The 17,806-nt window shown below is 46.9% G+C and overlaps 2 protein-coding genes across 3 annotated transcripts in view; one reads left to right on the top strand and one right to left on the bottom strand.

The window, feature by feature from the left end:
• Positions 1-482: 482 nt before the first annotated feature.
• LOC118236391 (myosin light chain kinase, smooth muscle-like) lies at positions 483-4,235 on the bottom strand. 2 transcript variants are annotated; one of them, XM_035434726.1, is made up of 5 exons: positions 1,751-4,235; positions 1,538-1,616; positions 1,171-1,270; positions 791-946; positions 483-699 (listed from the first exon to the last, which is right to left on the bottom strand). In XM_035434726.1, exon 1 carries the CDS (start codon positions 3,853-3,855, stop codon positions 1,939-1,941), a length of 1,917 nt encoding a protein of 638 aa, XP_035290617.1. In that variant the 5' UTR covers positions 3,856-4,235; the 3' UTR covers positions 483-699; positions 791-946; positions 1,171-1,270; positions 1,538-1,616; positions 1,751-1,938. The 2 variants fall into 2 exon arrangements, with proteins under 2 accessions (XP_035290617.1, XP_035290616.1); XM_035434725.1 differs by having other exon boundaries at positions 791-1,270.
• A 1,342-nt stretch (positions 4,236-5,577) lies between these two features.
• ddx10 (DEAD (Asp-Glu-Ala-Asp) box polypeptide 10) overlaps positions 5,578-17,806 on the top strand; it is a 113,701-nt gene continuing 101,472 nt past the window's right edge. The window contains exons 1-10 of the mRNA XM_035435122.1: positions 5,578-5,885; positions 6,103-6,163; positions 6,592-6,722; positions 7,332-7,490; positions 8,428-8,548; positions 8,892-9,081; positions 10,390-10,516; positions 11,542-11,704; positions 12,260-12,344; positions 16,602-16,703. Of these exons, the coding sequence (XP_035291013.1) occupies positions 5,589-5,885; positions 6,103-6,163; positions 6,592-6,722; positions 7,332-7,490; positions 8,428-8,548; positions 8,892-9,081; positions 10,390-10,516; positions 11,542-11,704; positions 12,260-12,344; positions 16,602-16,703 (1,436 nt within the window). The 5' untranslated portion in view covers positions 5,578-5,588. The remainder of the gene's footprint in view (positions 5,886-6,102; positions 6,164-6,591; positions 6,723-7,331; positions 7,491-8,427; positions 8,549-8,891; positions 9,082-10,389; positions 10,517-11,541; positions 11,705-12,259; positions 12,345-16,601; positions 16,704-17,806) is intronic.

Raw genomic sequence — 17,806 nt, 5'->3', positions numbered from 1 at the left:
AATGAGACAGTTGTACAGTTTTCTATATTATTTCCAGTACTGAAAGTCATTGGGCCTAGGGAAGGGAAGTGCACATCTTTGACGACAAAAAATAATTTTGAAAAAGAATTGCACCTCAAAATTAGTGTCCACCTTGCAAAAGTTGCCCTATGCCCCCAGAATATCTGAAAATCATGCTTTGTCCCGAGGCCTGGGTGAAGCTCGAATTGTTACATTGGCAATTATCTGCCCCCTCACCCTGCCTTCCAACCGATTCTTCCTCATCGAGATGCACATGCGCACACACAAGCATTCACAGAGAACATACAGTGCCTTCGGAAAGTATTCAGTCCCTTTCACTTTTTTTTGTTACGTTACAGCCTTATTGTAAAATTGATAAAATTCATTTTTATTGTCATCAGTCTACACACAATATCCTATAATGACAAAGCGAAAACTGGTTTAGAAATTTAACGAAATTTATTAAAAATAAAACACTGAAATATCACAAAATATAAAATATGGGTTTGCCAAAAGGCAGATGATGTTTATTTTAAATGTTAAAGGAACATATTATCAAAGGAGAAAGCACAAGATGGGCCCATGAAGTAGAATCCTGCCATCCTATCATGGCTGCAGTATCCTGCCATGTAGACTTGTATACGATGTGTCACATATGTTCCCCTCTTCCTTAGTGCTAGTCCTTGGCAGTGGATGAATCTGGGGAAGCAGAAAAGATGCACATCATCCATCTTAAAAAAATATAATTTACAGTAAGGTTCTGACATGCACACTGCTGTAAATTGCCTACCTGCCGTGGTGGTCCTCTTCGCTAGGGGTGTCCTTTGTATGTGGAAAACCTGGGATTTGCACGTGTGACGAAAGCTTGCCTGCAGGGGTCCTCCCCATCCCGGGAAAGGGGGTCCGATGCTCACAGTCAGTCCAGGGAGGAAAATGGCAGGGAGGGCTACAAATATTTGTACATTTTATGCTTGTGCAAAGGTCATGCGCACAACTGCATACAAGGCAACAACTGTCTGGAGACACAGTCTAAATACAGATCATGGAGGAAAACCCACTGCCCTTGACCATCAGCTCAACAAGTTGGATAATTAAACTCTTTCCGGTACCCAAAGGAATACAGAGAATCAGATTAGCAAGGCACATATGAATCAAGCACTGCATTTATACTCCCTGGTCAAAAGGGGGTGGTGTTCGCTTGCGATCTTCTTTCTGTTTGGTTTGACTCAGCAATTGCAGATTGCTGGCTTGCAAAGCCCAGCAACAAAGCCTGAATTGAAATCAAGAGAGAAACAGAACGACTGAAGACGAGGTTGTTGCTCCACCTGGATGTGTCTTTCTTATTTTACACCTGACTTAAATCCTGTGCATGTTGGGAGTAGGCATACTTTGCAAGACTCACAGTAACAAATTAGTTAAATCTCCTGAAATGCACCGCAGTTAGGGATCTTATTCAGCTGTACAGAGTGTTGTACAGAAACAAAAAATTCTGAGCATCAAAGGAGTGGTGTTTTAAAATCTTGTACGCTTTACTCACCAAAATCGTCACTTCGGAAGTATTTCTTTTCCTCTTTCCTTTTGAGTAGTGTGGTGCATTCCTGAACTGTTCTCTGGACCTGTGAATGAGAGACTTATGTGACTTCTGGGTGTCACACAATTACTTAATTTCATAAATATTTTAATTGATTGACTCCCCCCCCCCCCCCCCCCCTTTTTTTTTTTTTAAATTTATTTTTTTAAATTTTCTTACCTTCTCCTGCGTGGGCTGTGGAGCAGGAATCCCATGGCCTCTTTCTTGATATTATCTCAATCCTTGCAGTAATTCCTTGTAACCCAATTCTTGATGTCTGTGGCCATTTGTTTGAGATGTTGTCCCAACAAGACTTCCAAGTGTGACTTCCCAGCGAATTCCTTCCAAACCGAGTCAAGTTTGCTGATCTACTTGAACCATTTTGACCAGCGGTAGAGGAATTTTAAAGGGGAAATAATCCCACGCTGGTACCTTGGCCCACTCATCATTGGACACCGATGGTATGGTATCCATGGTCCTTGCGTTGTCACACTTGGGCTGAAAGCTCCCAGAATCCCAAATGATCCCATCAGAAGCCCTGGCCTTGTTATTCTCAGGCTCAGCAGTCCCGGGGTCCCAAACGATCTCATTATTGGGACCCTTCCTGTCTGTTGCCCTGGGATTCTTGGAAGCTGCCATATTAGCTGCTGCAGCACTGTCTGCTTCGGGTGTTTATACCCTTTAGCCATTTGCTGCAGGACTGTGCAGCCCCGAGGATGGGATGTTCTTGGCTCCTCCGTCCCGGAGGCCTTTGCTTTTTTACGTTGCGGCTTTGGCACCAAAGAGGCCCCCGGGCTGTCTTTACAGAGCTTCGTTTGCAGCGGGTCTTCGGCGTTCTCATCACCACCGTCCTCTGCTTCACACGCCGCAGCGCTGTCTTCACTGGGCAGAGCCAGCTCTTTGGCCGTGGCACACTCATTAGGCCCTGTTGTCTCTATCGGAACAGAGCTTTCTGTGCTGGGCTGTGCCGTTTCGGCAGGTGAACAGTTCTCCCTGGGCTCTGTTGGGCCAGTGGTGTTCTCAGTAGTGCCCACCACCTTTGGAACAGGGGGCTCTACCGTCCCTGGGGCACTGGTGGTCTCACCAGGCTCTACTATATTGGAAGAACTGGTGGACTCGCCGGTCTCTACCTTATTGGGAGCACTGATGGACTCACTTGGCTCGACCGTTTGAGACGTGGACTCAACAGACTCCACAATCTCGGAAGCGTTGGTGATCTCCCGTGAGCATGCCACCTCTGCCACCACAGTGCTCACAGTGGGCTGTACTATCTCTGGAGTGACAGAATTCGTGCTGGGTCCTGCTACCTCTGGAGTGGCGATGTTCTCACTGGAGCCCACTGCTGCTATGGCTCCGATACTGGGCCCTGCTACCTCTGAGGCGGGTGCTGTTCCACTGGGCTCTGCCATCTCCACGATAACAATATTCCCAGTGGGCTCTGCTGTCTCCGGCATGGTGGTATTCCCACTGGGCTCTGCTATCTCTGTGATAACAGTATTCCCAGTGGGCTGCGCCGTCTCTGAGGTAACACTTTTCCCAGTGGGCTCTGCCATCTCCGAGGTAACATTATTCCCAGTGGGCCCTGCTATCTCTGGCGTTGTAGTTTTGCCACTGGGCTCTACCACCTCTGGGGTAATAGTACTCCCGCTTGGTTCTGCCATCTCCAGGGTGATGGTATTCCCACTGGACTCTGGCATCTCTGGTGTGATGGTATTACCACTGGGCTCTGGCATCTCTGGTGTGATGGTATTACCACTGGGCTCTGGCATCTCTGGTGTGATGGTATTACCACTGGGCTCTGCCGTCTTCAGGGTGATGGTGTTCCCACTGGGCTCTGTCGTCTCCAGGGTGATAATATTCCCACTTGGCATTGCCGTCTCCAGGCTGATGGTATTCGCACTGGACTCTGCTGTCTCCGGAGTGATGTTGTTTCCACTGGGCACTGCCACCTCCAGGGTGATGGTATCCGCACTGGATTCTGCCATCTCTGGGGCGATGATATTTGCACTTGGCCCTTCCTTCTCTGCTGTTCCAGTGCTCTCCCTGGGCCTTGCTATTTCCGGGACTACAGCATGACTGCTTGAACCTGAAATTTTAGTGGCTAAGGAATCAGCCCTCTTGTCTGAAGGCAGACCCTTGTGGTCGTCATCATTCACTTCAGGGCTGGTACAGCTGCTGAACAGTGTCTTCAGACAGCGCCGAATTGCCTTCTTAGTCTTTTTGCTGGTTTGTTTTCTGTCATGTGACCTCTGGGCCACCTCTGGGTTAGAATTTCTCTGTCCCATGTCGTCCAAATAAGACTATTGACAGTAACCCGACTAAACAAACCAGTCAGTTGCAGATAACAAATGATCAACATTCTGTCAGTCCCCGATTTAAATAAGAAACGTGACTGGCCTGACAACAGTGACATGTCTCTCTTGTGACGTCACACAAGATCGTACGAGAGCCCGTATTAATAGAACTGGCGTCTTGTAGATTTGGTAATGTTATGTTGTTTAGGGTTGAAATAAAAGCTAATCTCTAAACGACATAGCAATATAGTTGTATAACAAGATAGCTGACAGATTGTGGTTTTATTTGTAGTGATTTCTAAGGCCGCCAATTTGACATAAAATGTAAGCTTGTCGACTTTTGAGTAGCCTATGAGCTGGAACATGGGTACTTCAAATCATCAGAGTAGGCTAGGCCTAATGACTGTGCATAACGCCACTTATGCAGTAGATGGCACCAAAGGTTTAAAATACCGATGTTCAAGCGATCAAAATATGGCTTTGCCAATGGATTGATGTCTTCAATTTTACGTGGACGGGATAGTAGCAAAAAGCAAAGCAAAACAATAGAAACTATTAGCGAAAGTAGCACCCAACGGAGTGATAAAAGACTATATGAATAATTCTGGTCTAGCATACTGTCAATCTTGTGAACCAATCCGGCAACATCCTGGCCAATATTGTAGCCTAACTGAAAGCCAATTGTAGTTCTGCAAGCTAACTTTCTGAGAGAAGCTAGTTAATTTAATGATTTTTTCAACTGAATGTAAAATAGGCTACGAGAACGACAAATTGATTTCTGGATTAATTTATTCGCTGGGTGTGCTACGTAAAAGAACGCTAACGGAACAGCTCTTTTTTTTTTTTACTTCAGTCCATGTTCGACATTGCATGGGAGAATTCCGGGTTTTATTCAGTGCAGTTATCCAGCTAACTCAGTAATCCTGCAGATTTCAAGGAAGGCAACGTTCCATCCTTTCCAAGCAACCCTTCAAATTCCGCTAGCTTGTCATCCTTAAATGAACTTCAAAACGACGTTATCTGATTTCGCCAACAACATACACAAATTAAGAGGACACGGAACAGTCTCAGGAAAACTAGCCATTTTGACTTTGCCATCTCAGGGAAAAAAATGTGCATTTTTAATCATACTAAGACATAACTCTCTTTTATCTTTATATATTTTTGTCTCACACCAAAGCTATTTGGAGTTCAACTCCGTCACGGACAACCTGGAATGCAGCTTTATATTTTTATCAAAAATAAATATTGATGAAATGCTTAAAATGTGAAACCTTTATATGCAACACATTGTACTAAATAACACACAAGCTACCAGCCCATTATTATATCAATAGTTTTTATTAATGGAAAAAATAATGAAATAAATAACACATTCATCATGTAACTGGGTTGAGTCCAATGCAACGGGGTTGAAATTTGTAACACGGTTGAAAGGGCAGTCAAATTTAGATAAATTGCCCCAAACTTTTGCAACCCTGCTGAAAATTCCAGCTGAGGCCGGCTTGGGTTTTAGGATAAATCTTTATTTATTTATTTATTTACTTACTTACTTACTTACTTATTTTAACATTTATTTACCCAGGGTATGTTCGATGATCACGGATGCTCTTTTGTATAATATAATATTAATGGATGAATATCATATTCATAAATACACATCTTTCTATGGTGCCCTCGAGTAATAGCCATTTCCTGTTCCGAAATATGGTGACGTCACATCAATGCGCCAATGTGTGTTTCTCTCATGTCCCCATGCTGTTTCGTTCAGCTGTGTTCGTAATCGTGGATTTATTCTTCATTTGACCAATATGACAGGAGAACGTGCATCTGTTTTTCCTTCCAAGAAAAAGACAGAGAAGAAAAGTGACACACAGGATCCTGTTAAAAATTTTGAGAAATGGAAGAAAAAATACACCAAAACAAAAGTCCGGGTTAAACGTGAGAAAAAACGAAATAAAAAGCCCGATTGGCAGATCGAACGGGATAACATAAAGAGGCTGGTGGATAAATACTCGGAGGTAATGTGACTGCAACAGTAAATACTGCCTTTCTTACTTTGATAAGCTATCTTGCATACAGTCTCGACAGTTTGTAGTAGCTGCTTATTTGATAGTCCATGATGTAGTCATTTTCTAACGACATTATTCATGAGCTGGTTTATGATTTCATGACATTAAGATGAAATACTTACATTAGCCAGTAATGTAAAGTGTCCAAATGGCTTTTCTGTTTCAGATAAATGTTAAGGATGCTGTGAAGTTCTCAGATTTTCCTCTGTCAAAGAAGACACTGAAAGGTTTGTAAGCATTACTCTGATGAAAATCTTCACCTTTTATATTAGGTTTTTGTAGCTACTGTAAAGGTGGTAAATTGCATCTAAATCTGTAATTTAGAAAGCAGTTACCCTGCGGAGTATGGGACGTAGCAGTACATTTCTACCGGTTTCATATATACTAGTTGAATTAAAAAGCTTCTGTGTTGTGTATCTGTGAAAATTATACCCAGTATGCTACAGTATGTATAGGTTGATGTGCTGTACCAGACAATTTTATATCAGCCAGGCTTGTAAATCTCATTAACTTGGCTTATTCCTAATTCATCCATCCATGGAGTTCATTTTTTAATGCTAATGACCTTTTTTGTGGAATTGATTTTTATTTTCCGGGGTATTTGTTGTGTGATGATAGTGATGTTAAAGGTGGCCTTTAACCCTTGTGTTCTTAGGGTTGCTGGAGATGCAGTATCGACAGCCTACAGAAATCCAAAGGCAGACCGTTGGGTTTGCCCTGCAGGGGAAAGATGTGCTAGGCGCCGCTAAAACCGGTTCAGGAAAGACACTGGCATTCCTCATCCCTGTGAGTTTTCTCTGTCTACTACATTACATCCATTACATCCATTACATTTTAATGTCCATTATCTTATCCAGAGCGACTTACACAACACTTTACATATCATTTGCATTGCATCCATTTATACAGCTGGATATGCACAGAAGCAATTATTAAGTACCTTGCTCAAGGGTACAACCACAGTGTCCTACCTGCCAACTGAACCCATGACCTTTAGGTTACAAGACCACCTTCTTACCCATTATGCTACACTTTCTTTTTTTTGATACTATATAACTATAACTCCGTGACATATAACAGGAGAAGCTCCTTTAGTTATAAAGCAGAGAGGGGACAGAAGGACTGCCCCTCTCTAAAGCGTCTGTGGTGGCACCCAGGTGCTGGAGTGCCTCTACCGGCAGCAGGGGAAGCTCCTTTAGTTATAAAGCAGAGGGGACAGAAGGACTGTAGGAGCCTGTTATCTGGTGTGTCTAAAGCGTCTGTGGTGGCGCCCAGGTGCTGGAGTGCCTCTACCGGCAGCAGGGGAAGCTCCTTTAGTTATAAAGCAGAGAGGGGACAGAAGGACTGTAGGAGCCTGTTATCTGGTGTGTCTAAAGCGTCTGTGGTGGCGCGCAGGTGCTGGAGTGCCTGTACCGGCAGCAGTGGATGGCGGAGGACGGGCTTGGTGCCCTCATCATTTCGCCCACGCGGGAGCTGGCCTACCAGACCTTCGAGGTGCTGCGCAAAGTGGGCAAGAACCACGAGTTCTCCGCCGGACTCATCATCGGAGGGAAGGTGCGTTTAACGGCTTTTTTTTTTTGTCCTTAAGATGGAGGCGTCCCGTGTGCGACGCTTTAATCCGGTCAGTTCCAGTAGCTGAATGAGTCAGTTTAGCTTGTAAGACATACTGTCATTTATGCTGGTGTGTACCCATAGGGCATTGGCTTCATTTGTGTTTTGTAATCTATCTGAAAAGTTTAAAAAAAAATCTGATTTATTGAATTATGGGGCTGGTTAAGTGTGTAATCGAATATGACACATCTGGTATAAGAAAGGCCCATACTTTTCCGCTTTCTATCTTTGTGTCCTTTCTGGTAATGGAATGAGTCGCCTGCATAGAAGGAGGGAGGGGGAACCTTCGTGACTGAAGACGACTGTACGCATTGTTCTGGGATTGCCTTGTATGGAGTAGGACTTCAGTGTGCCTAGTGCTGCTCAGATGGCCTGTTTGAGCTCAGGGAGAGTGCTTTGACTCGTTGGCCTGGTCTTTTGTTAACCGAAGGCAGCCGTTGCAGAGCCTGATTTTTCTAGAGCCCAGACTCTATTAAAACTTATCGCCGTGCGTTGGGCGTGTGACAGATTGTCCGTATTTGTAAGAGCCTTTCATGGAACAATAAAGCCGTTTTGCAGCAGTAAACTGGGCCGGCTCCCAGAAGTTTCAGTAACAAGAAGAGGCGCAGAGTCAGAAAGACACATTAATCTCCATCACTGGACCCGCAACGCCTACATTTTATATTTCAGGCATTTTGCAGACGCTTGTAAACAGAGTGGCTTGCACAGTTTTCATTTTTTTTTTTTTACTAACAAACCCTTTTAAAACACTCAGTTTATATTGAAGCAGGTTAAGTGCCTTAGTCAAGGTTACAGAGGGAATGCCCCACCTCAGATTCAAACCCGCAGCCTCCTATTTCACTAAGCCCGGGCTAACGTAGCACCACAACGCCTCCCGCAGGATCTGCAGCACGAATCGGAGAGGATCCACCGCACGAACATCATCATCTGCACCCCAGGGCGCCTGCTCCAGCACATGGACGAGACCTCCACCTTCCACGCCTCCAACCTGCAGATCCTGGGTAAGGGGGCCAAAGCCACACACTGGGGCCCACGTGACTGGAGTGACTAGTGATGTCACTTTTCTTTTCGTTTTTTCTAAAATTGTTTGTTATTGTAATGGCAAGTTTGACATTGTCCTCATTTGGTGTCTGTTGTATTGACTAATGTGGGTTTGCCATTGGTTTACATTTTTTTCCAAATAGAAGATACACTGGATAACTCCTGTTTATGCATATGCAGTGATGCAAGTCTGCTTCTTTCCCATTTAGTTTGCGTTAAATGCAGGTGGGGCAGTGGTGCTTGAGAGTTCTTACCCATAATCCATGTGTTGTTTCTAAACAAACCCCCTCCCGTCGCCTGCAGTTCTGGACGAAGCGGACCGGATTCTGGACATGGGCTTCGCCGACACCATGAACGCCATCGTGGAGAACCTTCCGAATACCCGCCAGACCCTCCTCTTCTCCGCCACGCAAACGAAATCGGTGAAAGACCTGGCCCGGCTCAGCCTGAAGGACCCCGAGTACGTCTGGGTCCACGAGAAGGCCAAGTTCAGGTGAGGTGACCGCACCTACAGGAGAACTCACAGGTGTTCATAGTTGCTTGGGGGAATGACAGTCCAATTACATTTCGTATCTGTGGAGCACCTTTCCGAGAATTGGTACGGGTATGTCTTGCTGGCTGTTGCATTCTGTAGCAGCAGTTACACTAGAAAATCGATTTAGGCTTTTTCTTCAATTTAGCAGGCCCAGATAAGTGAAATTCTGTTGATGATACACCCTGCAGTGTGTTACGTGATTTTTTCACCGGTAGAATATTCTTAATGATTTTACACACCAGGACCGATGAATTCTGGAATAAGCGATGCAATGACTGTCCAACTTTTTACTTGTGCGTTTGTCTGGTGGGAAATTTATGAAACCGCATTCTAAAGTAAAGTAGCACCTCAGCTACGTTCTCTGAGATGTTTTAAATATTTGAAAAAACGTGACGCTGTTTCCGTGGAGACGGTCTCTGAAAGTGCCCGGGATTGGCTCCTGCGTCTCTAAGCGGTCGCTTAGGCCCCGGTGAAATGGCGATGGTGGCAGATGATTTGTCGAGGGGGGGGGGGGGGGGGGGGGGGGCTGGGGAAGCTCGGATTGATGGATCTGCTATTTTCCTCCGCTGAGAAGTTTTGCGACGGAGCCTCCCGCTCTCGTTGAGGCCCTCTTTTGTCACCGCTGACAGGTGTTTAAGCGCCGGCGGAGCGACTCTCCGCTCTCTGATTACGTCGACTTGTTATCGCCGGCCTCGTTGCCGAGGAGACCGCGGCTCTATCGCGGGAAAGCAACAGTGCCCGGTGCCGGGCTGTCGCGCTGTGTGTATTCTTAAACGCAAGTTTTCAGAGCATCCGAAACCTGGGTTGTCCGAGTTCTGAGTTCTGAGTTTGTTTCTTGAGTTGTGGAGCCATTTGGCAGCTGCTTAGAAAGACATGAAAAAGGTAAATGGGTTTTTATGTATCGTTATTGTGTTAAGCAAAATTGTGTTTGCCAGAAACCAAGCGAATGGTTTATCACTAAGACGCTGGTCTGCAGGGGTCGTTAGAGAGCGACGTTGGGATTTTTGTCCACTTGAAGCCGAGTTTGTGGCAGATGAAGCATTTGGTTGTGCCTGTGGAGAGCCATAGGGTCTATGAAGCATAGTTTTCAGATGTGCCATGTGACATCTGTGACTTGACGAGCGTGCTTGGGAAAACACTGCGTGTGTGTTTGTGTGTCTCAGCCTGGGAATCGAACCTGTGACCTTTAGGTTACAGGACCAGCTCCTTACCCATTATACATTATATGCTTTCTGAAACGAGCCTCTTGATGTATCCGATCCCCAGCACTCCGGCTACCCTGGAGCAGAACTATGTGGTGTGTGAGCTGCAGCAGAAAGTCAACATGCTCTTCTCCTTCATGAAGAGCCACCTGCAGAAGAAAGTCATCGTCTTCTTCGCCTGCTGCAAGGAGGTACGCACACGTGTATACACACACGCACGCGTGCACACACACGCACGCGTGCACACGCAAGCACACATGCACACACGCACACACGCGCACACACACACACACGGACATATACACACACATGCACATACACACACATGTATACACACACACACACACACGCACGCATACACACTCACATACGCACATATACATATGCTGTATGTACACGTGCACACACACATACCTCTTAGGCTAGAAGCAGGTTATCTACTAAGAAACAAAAAAAGGCTACACACTTACACGCTGTCATATAGCATGAACAGTAGTAAACAGCACCTGACAGTCGCTGCGGCTGACAGTCTTCTCTCTCTAAGCACGTACAGCAGAGAGATGGTACAGTACACGGAGGATGCATTAAAGCTAACCGTTTGTGTTGTCAGGATGTCCCAGGGGCTTCTTTGAAACGGAAGCAAAGTCGTTTTTTTTTACTTTTGCTTTAAAATTCCTGCCACTGCAATTTTGTCACCCTAGTAGCTCCGCAAGCCTTTACAAACAGCTAGTATTACACATAAATGACATTACTTTTCATTACATTACATTACTCTACGGGTATTTATACATCCATTACATTATGAGTATTTATTGTACATGCATGACATAGTGGGTGTTTGTTAGACATACATTACAGACATTTATTATACATCCATTACATTCCATTAAGGGCATTTATTATGCACGCATCACATTATCCAGAGTGACTTGCACAATTTTCTCATTTTTACATAGTATCCATTTATACAGCTGAATATTTGACTGAACCCATTCAGGTTAAGCACCTTGCTCAATGGTACAACAGCAGTGTCCTCCCCGGGATTCGAACCTGCAACCTTTAGGTCACAATCCCGATTGCACAAACTATTACACCACAGTGCCCCCTGCCACCACATGGGATTGGAGTAAGATTGAGCGATGACTGGAACGGGCCGTTGAGTCTTGGCCCCTGACGCGGCGTTTTGTGCGGGTGTGGCTGTGCCCCCCCCCCCCAGGTGCAGTACCTGTTCCGGGTGTTCTGCCGCCTGCGCCCGGGCCTCCCCATCCTGGCGCTGCACGGGAAGCAGCAGCAGATGAAGAGGATGGAGGTCTACAACGACTTCATCCGCAAGAAGGCCGCCGTGCTCTTCGCCACCGACATCGCGGCCCGGGGCCTGGGTAAGGGAGGGGGAGGGGCCTGAGTTCGGGAGGGGGAGGAGCCGAGCGCTGGCGTGGGGCGCAGTCACTGTGTTCTGCACTCATTTGGCAGTATGTGTTTCTTGCACGTGCTGAAATCACAATGCTTGTTTGTTTCAGTCAAAGGGTTGTTCCCCTTTTTTAGTTTTTCTTTCCAATGGTACAAATGTACTAAGGCAGGGCTGCCCAACCCTGTTCCTGGAGATTTTCCATCCTCTAGATTTTCACTCCAACACTAACCAACCACACTTCATTCAACAGCCAGAGATCTCATTGAGCTGCTAATTAGTAGAATCAGGTGTGCCAAATTAGGGTTGAAATGAAAACCTACAGGTTTCTCCAGGAACAGGGCTGGGCAGCCTTGTTCTGAGGTATATTTCAGCCATCTTGGAAACCAGCACTGGCTGTCCACTTAGGCCTAAATTGCCTGTCAAAATACTCATATATTTACAGTGGTCATAATCGAGACACATTTTTCCAGTGTTCATCCATACTTGGTGAGGTGATATTAGTGTAGTGATTTGCTCTGCCCCACAGACTTCCCTGCGGTGAACTGGGTCCTACAGTTTGACTGCCCAGAAGATGCCAACACCTACATCCACAGAGTGGGACGAACTGCCAGGTACCTTCCGGAAATCCGCCACCTTGGCCTAAAAAAGGGGAAAGCACTATTCCGAATGGTATAGTGCTTGTGTTGGTAGTTTGGCTGCTCACGGTCATTGGTGATTAATATTAATACAGTTGGAGGAGAAAGCGATCACTTTTTAAATTAATAAATTCATTTCCATGTAAGTGTGTGAAAACTATTCAAGGGAGGATGTATACTTACCTTTAATTGCACTGGTAGATAAAATGTCGCCCATTAAATTTGATACAAAACGTGAAAAGCTAGATACAGATAATACATGTTAAAAGGAAAAAGTATGAATGGCCGTATCGTTGTAGGAGCTAGTTGGTGACAATATTGACGCAATGAACAAATGAATGTTAACGACGATAGATACAAAGGGTCTTGCCTGTTGGAAAAAGCCTAAGATGCACCTCCCTGTGCTAGTAGGCTAAGTACTTCCTGGAAGCAATCGTTTCCTGAGCCCTACTTCCTGGTATTTCTTTGTCTGGGAGAAAGTGTGTGATTCTGTTTATAGCCATGTCATCCCACTAATTAAAGGCCAATGATTTCACCCCCATCTCCGTGCAGAACATGTACTTACCGAGAGGTGCCACTAGATGGCAGCATGGTATTATCGAACGTATTGTCCTTCTTCACGGTCCTCTTTACATTGCCTGAACGTGCTGAAGTCAGGCAGGCTAAAGGGAGGGCTTCATTTGTATGTATATCACTTCTGTGGTTAGCTTGAATAGATGATGATTCAATAGAACCTGGCTTAAACGTTGCAGTGAGACCATGGCAATGATATACGATTGCATACCTCCGTAGTGTTATACTTTTGGATTATCGGTGCTTTGAGATGCTTATTGTAGTATATCTGTATTTATGCTAATATGCCTCTGCTCTTGAATTAGTTCATTTATGCTCCAAAGATATCATATCTTCTCCTTAAATTTAATTGGAGCATTACATTAGTATTAATTATTATTTCAGTAATTATTGGTGATCACCACCAGGCTTTTTTGTGTGGTATGAAACGCAAGGAAATCTATCTTCACCGCAGTCTCTCGCTATCACCATAACCTTTTCAAAATGAAGCTTTAACTCGGCTTACACATTTAGGGTAATTTAACACACCCGTTCGTACCGCGGGGACAGAAAGGATTCGGCAGAATGATATATTTGGAGACAATTTGTCCTCCGAAGTTGGCCTTCGCTACCTGAAGCCTTTCAGGCTAATATTGAATCCCCCCCCCCCCCCCCCCACACACACACACACACACAGCTCAAAGCCAGACTCCTCTGCCTCCCAATCAGAGCCGGAGGAGGGAATCCATTTCGGCTCTCAGTCATTTTCCCCCGCATCTGCCGTCCCCGGTAATGAAGGCAGATATTCGCGATGGCGGCTCGCGCGGTGGCCCGCGGTGCCCAGGTGCGGAACGCTCGGCGGCACGGAATCGCGGAATCACGGAATCTCGAGCGCCCCAGGCCTCTGGCAGACGGCGGACTGTCCCTCGAGTGCTTTTCGCGATCAGCGTTTCGAGATTAAGAGTTACATAACTGCTGTTTTTTTTCAGTTTGTTTCTTCTTGCTGCAGATTAATTGTGAAACGTGCTTCTTTTTCGAGCCCTTCCCTCTGAGCTGGGTACGAGAGGGTTTGACGGCGGGTGGAATTTAATGGGGTGTGACCTTTGAGGGCCCTGCGTCCATTCGATTTTTGCATCGGTGCTGGGGAACGACGCTCAACTTCAAACGCGGTTTCGTCGCCCCTCTTCATTATCGCACTGAACACTTGCAAAGCCCACCTGCGCCCCTTTTACTCCTTAGAGACGTTTTGGGGGTGGGGGGGGGGCGGCCATCTTGAATCGACATATCCGCAGAGACACGGACAAAAACAGCGGTGAGTCGTAGGACCCGGACCGGACCCTGATTAGGCCGGAGCGGGCTCTAGGCCTCGTAGTGGGGGCCGATGAGGCTTGTGCCAGTGAGGCGGCTCGGCTGTCGTGTTGGGTCCAGTTTGGCAGCGCAGGAGAAGAAGAGCCGGCTGTTTGGCACAAGCCGGCGATACTTAAAGCTCCTCCACGACGTACAAAGTGAGATTTGAAAAGAGGGTTTTACGAGGGGCTGGCTGGCGCCTGGCTGGTCCTTATTGGCTGGGATTCATTCTGGAATGAGCGGAGGTCATGTGACCGGTCCGTCGGAAACTGGCCTATCTCGCCACTCAAATCCCACTGGCTGAATGACCCAGCTTCCACTGGAAAACAAGCCACAGTTTTCCGGAGAATTCCAGCACAAGCTTTCCTCGATGACTAATATCGGTTTATTAGGCTTGGTGCCCCCATGTGGTGTCTTGGTTGGGTTGTATTTCTAAGCACGTTTGCAGGGATTTCAGGGGGGTGTTTCACGAAGCAGAATTACTGAGTTAGCTGGATGACTGCGCTGAGTAAAACCCAGAACAGTCCACGTTCCAGATTTGGGTGGGTTCCGGGTTTTACTCAGTGCAGTTATCCAGCTGACCCAGTAATCCTGCTTCCTGAAACAGGGCCCAGCTCTCCACGTGCTGCGTCGTTGGCTTTTGGCTGTTCGGGAAATGAAACAAACCCCTCTGATGATACTTGAGTCCGGGATGCCAGGGAGATTTACCTTTATTGTGTCATATTGATTATTTGCTTGGAGTTTTGTGCGGTTACATTGGTTTACCTCACACATAAAACTTTTTATTTCAGCCATGAGCTTGATTACTCATGGCAATAATCGTAGATGGATTACCCCAAAGTCAGTGAAATGAAACTATTTCAGTGAGGGAAAAAAAGTCAATGCGGCATATTTCTTGACTAGAAATTGGCTTAATGCAGCATTACAAGTGTGAGTGTTGTAATTCTCTCTACATAATACATATATAATGTATGAAAAGGCTGACTGTATCTCAACCAGGCTAAAAACTGATGCAATCTTGTTTCTGATAAAGTTTTGAAGGAGTTGGGTTTGCTCCCGTCTGAAGTGTGCTGTAGTCAGATGGCAAATTCTACCACGAGTGCTAACAGTGGTAACTGGGATTGGAGTCCATTTAGCTGAAATTCCATTTCCATTCAAACTGAATTGAATTTGGATTCAGTGAGTTAAACACGACGTCTCGTGGAGAAACGTGCTCGGTTTTCCAAATCTGTTTTCTGGACTGAATGCGTCGAAACATCGGTGTCCATCCCTGTTGGCGGCTACGCCTAATACCGTCGGCCATCTTGCTTGTTTTGGTCCTAGGTCGATGGTACCGCTGACCTAGTTTCTTTCACTGCCACTCTTTTCCTGTCTGTGTGTCCGTTTAACGCTTCAGCACCCCAGCGATGGCGTAAAGAAATAAAGAATTAAAAATAAGGATAAAGGCCCGTGTCCGTTTCACTGCAGCGCGTTGTTTTCGCGCTCCGCTCGAAACCGATCTGGAACGGGAGTTCTTATCGCGTTTGTTTCGACGCGGCGGCGCGGTTATCTTTCCCGCGGGCGCGACGTGCGCGGGACGTGCCCCTCCGCCCCCCCCCCCCCCGCGCGGCCTGGACGCCGGAATCCTCGCGCAGCAGCTGCCGCTCCCGGGGGCGTGGCTGTTCTCCCGGCAACGCTGAGGGAGCCTGACCGTGCTTGTCCCAGGCTCCCCGGGGGAGCGAGAGGAGGAATTCTCTCTCTCTCCCCCCCCCCCCCCTAAAAACCGACGCACCTGCGCTCAGCCAGCTGTCAGCGCCTGGGCGAGCGAGGGCCAGTGGCACCAGGTGCTCGCTCGCTCGTTCGCTCGCCCAGCAAGCCGAAGCGAGGGCTTTAGCCGTCTCCTACGCAACAGGCACCATGGAAACGGGCACCGCCCCCCACCCCCACCCCCACCTACCCTGGCTTCCAGATCAGCAGCGTAGTAACCAGGCCTTGTGGATTCCTCAGAACCGTTTAATGCCTCCGTCTCTTATGTTGTCCATTTAAATGTAATGGTAGAAAATGTACTATTTTATAGTGAGTAAGCCCGAGTTAAGCTGCGATTTCTTTTAAGAATTGAATGTACGGCTGGGGAGAAATGGGAGCCAACTTCAGGTTGTTTTTAAGTACATAAGTACTTAAAAAGATATAAAAAACTTGTTTCAGGCTGTGAATGGATTTTGGCTGACGTCCTTCGTGCTAACCTGCTCGCCTCCGCTGTTATTTTGGAAGGGTTTGTGCCGTCCTTTCTCTCTGCTCTGACAGGGCGTGACGAACCGCTCTTTCTGTCCGTCTGTCCGTCTGTCCGTCCCTCAGGTACAAGGAGGGCGGGGAGGCCCTGCTGGTGCTTCTGCCCTCGGAGGAGAAGGGGATGATAGCACAGCTTCAGGAGAGAAAGGTCCCCATCAACAAGATCCAGTGAGTGCTGCAGTCTCATCACCCTGGGCTACACTGTCTCATTACCCTGTGCTACACACAGTCTCATTACCCTGTGCTACACACAGTCTCATTACCCTGTGCTACACACAGTCTCATTACCCTGGGCTACACTGTCTCATTACCATGTGCTCCATGCAGTCTCATTACCCTGTGCTACACACAGTTCCATTACCCTGTGCTACACTGTCTCATTACCATGTGCTACTTACAGTCTCATTACTCTGTGCTACACTGTCTCATTACCCTGTTCTACTTACAGTCCCATAACCCTGTGCTACACAGTCGCATTACCCTGCGCTAATTACAGTCTCATTACCCCATGCTCCCGTGCAGTAAATCTCTGTATGTCTATCCCATGCCATTATTTCCATGCCTGTCCCATTTTCTCCATGGAATTAGAATTGAAATGTTGAACTGAGGTCAATGATGTGACGTTGCAAATGTGGATATTTACTTTATTGGGGGCTGTACTGTGAGTGGGGTTAAATCAACAGATAGGGACATGCAAAACTCTCTGTCCCTTTAGGGCACTGCCGGTGAGGAGTAAGTATAGATATGCAGGCTTCAGGAGATGTCATTCAAAGATATTTTGATAGCTGTGCATTTACGTGCATACAATGAGATCGCTGGTATTTTTTGGGTAATAAAACACTCGAAAAAGGAAGACTCTGTACTGTGTCTGTGCCAGCTGGGCCCGCCCACCCGGGAACTTGGAACACGCAGGAGGCACTTCAGACCGCCCTGGCTAAACGGCGATAAGCCTTCTGACTGGCGGCGTGGTTTTCGCCGCGCCGACGCGGCCTCCGCTCTCGGATCGATCGCCGCGCGGCTTCCCTCCCCCGGCGTTGCGGGCCCGGGGATCTTTTGTTTCTTAAGCCCCGCCGTGGATCAATCGCCGCTTCTCGCCGCGATAAACAGAACGCTTGCGGAACGGCTGCTTCCTCCGAAGACGCCGGCGCCCGGACGTGTTCGCGCAGCGGAGGCACAAGCGGACGCGAGGTGTAATTAATCCAGCTAATGTTACCGCCATTGGTCATCCATTTATCCTCTGGGTTAAATTTCCGTCGGCCGCAATATTTCCT

Source organism: Anguilla anguilla, chromosome 9, assembly GCF_013347855.1.
Source record: "Anguilla anguilla isolate fAngAng1 chromosome 9, fAngAng1.pri, whole genome shotgun sequence".
NCBI lineage: Eukaryota > Metazoa > Chordata > Actinopteri > Anguilliformes > Anguillidae > Anguilla > Anguilla anguilla.
This window is presented reverse-complemented; position numbering and strand designations above follow the sequence as displayed.

Coding starts and splice junctions, on each gene's coding strand:
- LOC118236391 (XM_035434725.1), bottom strand. CDS start 3,855: ATGGGACAGAGAAATTCTAACCCAGAGGTGGCCCAGAGGTCACATGAC.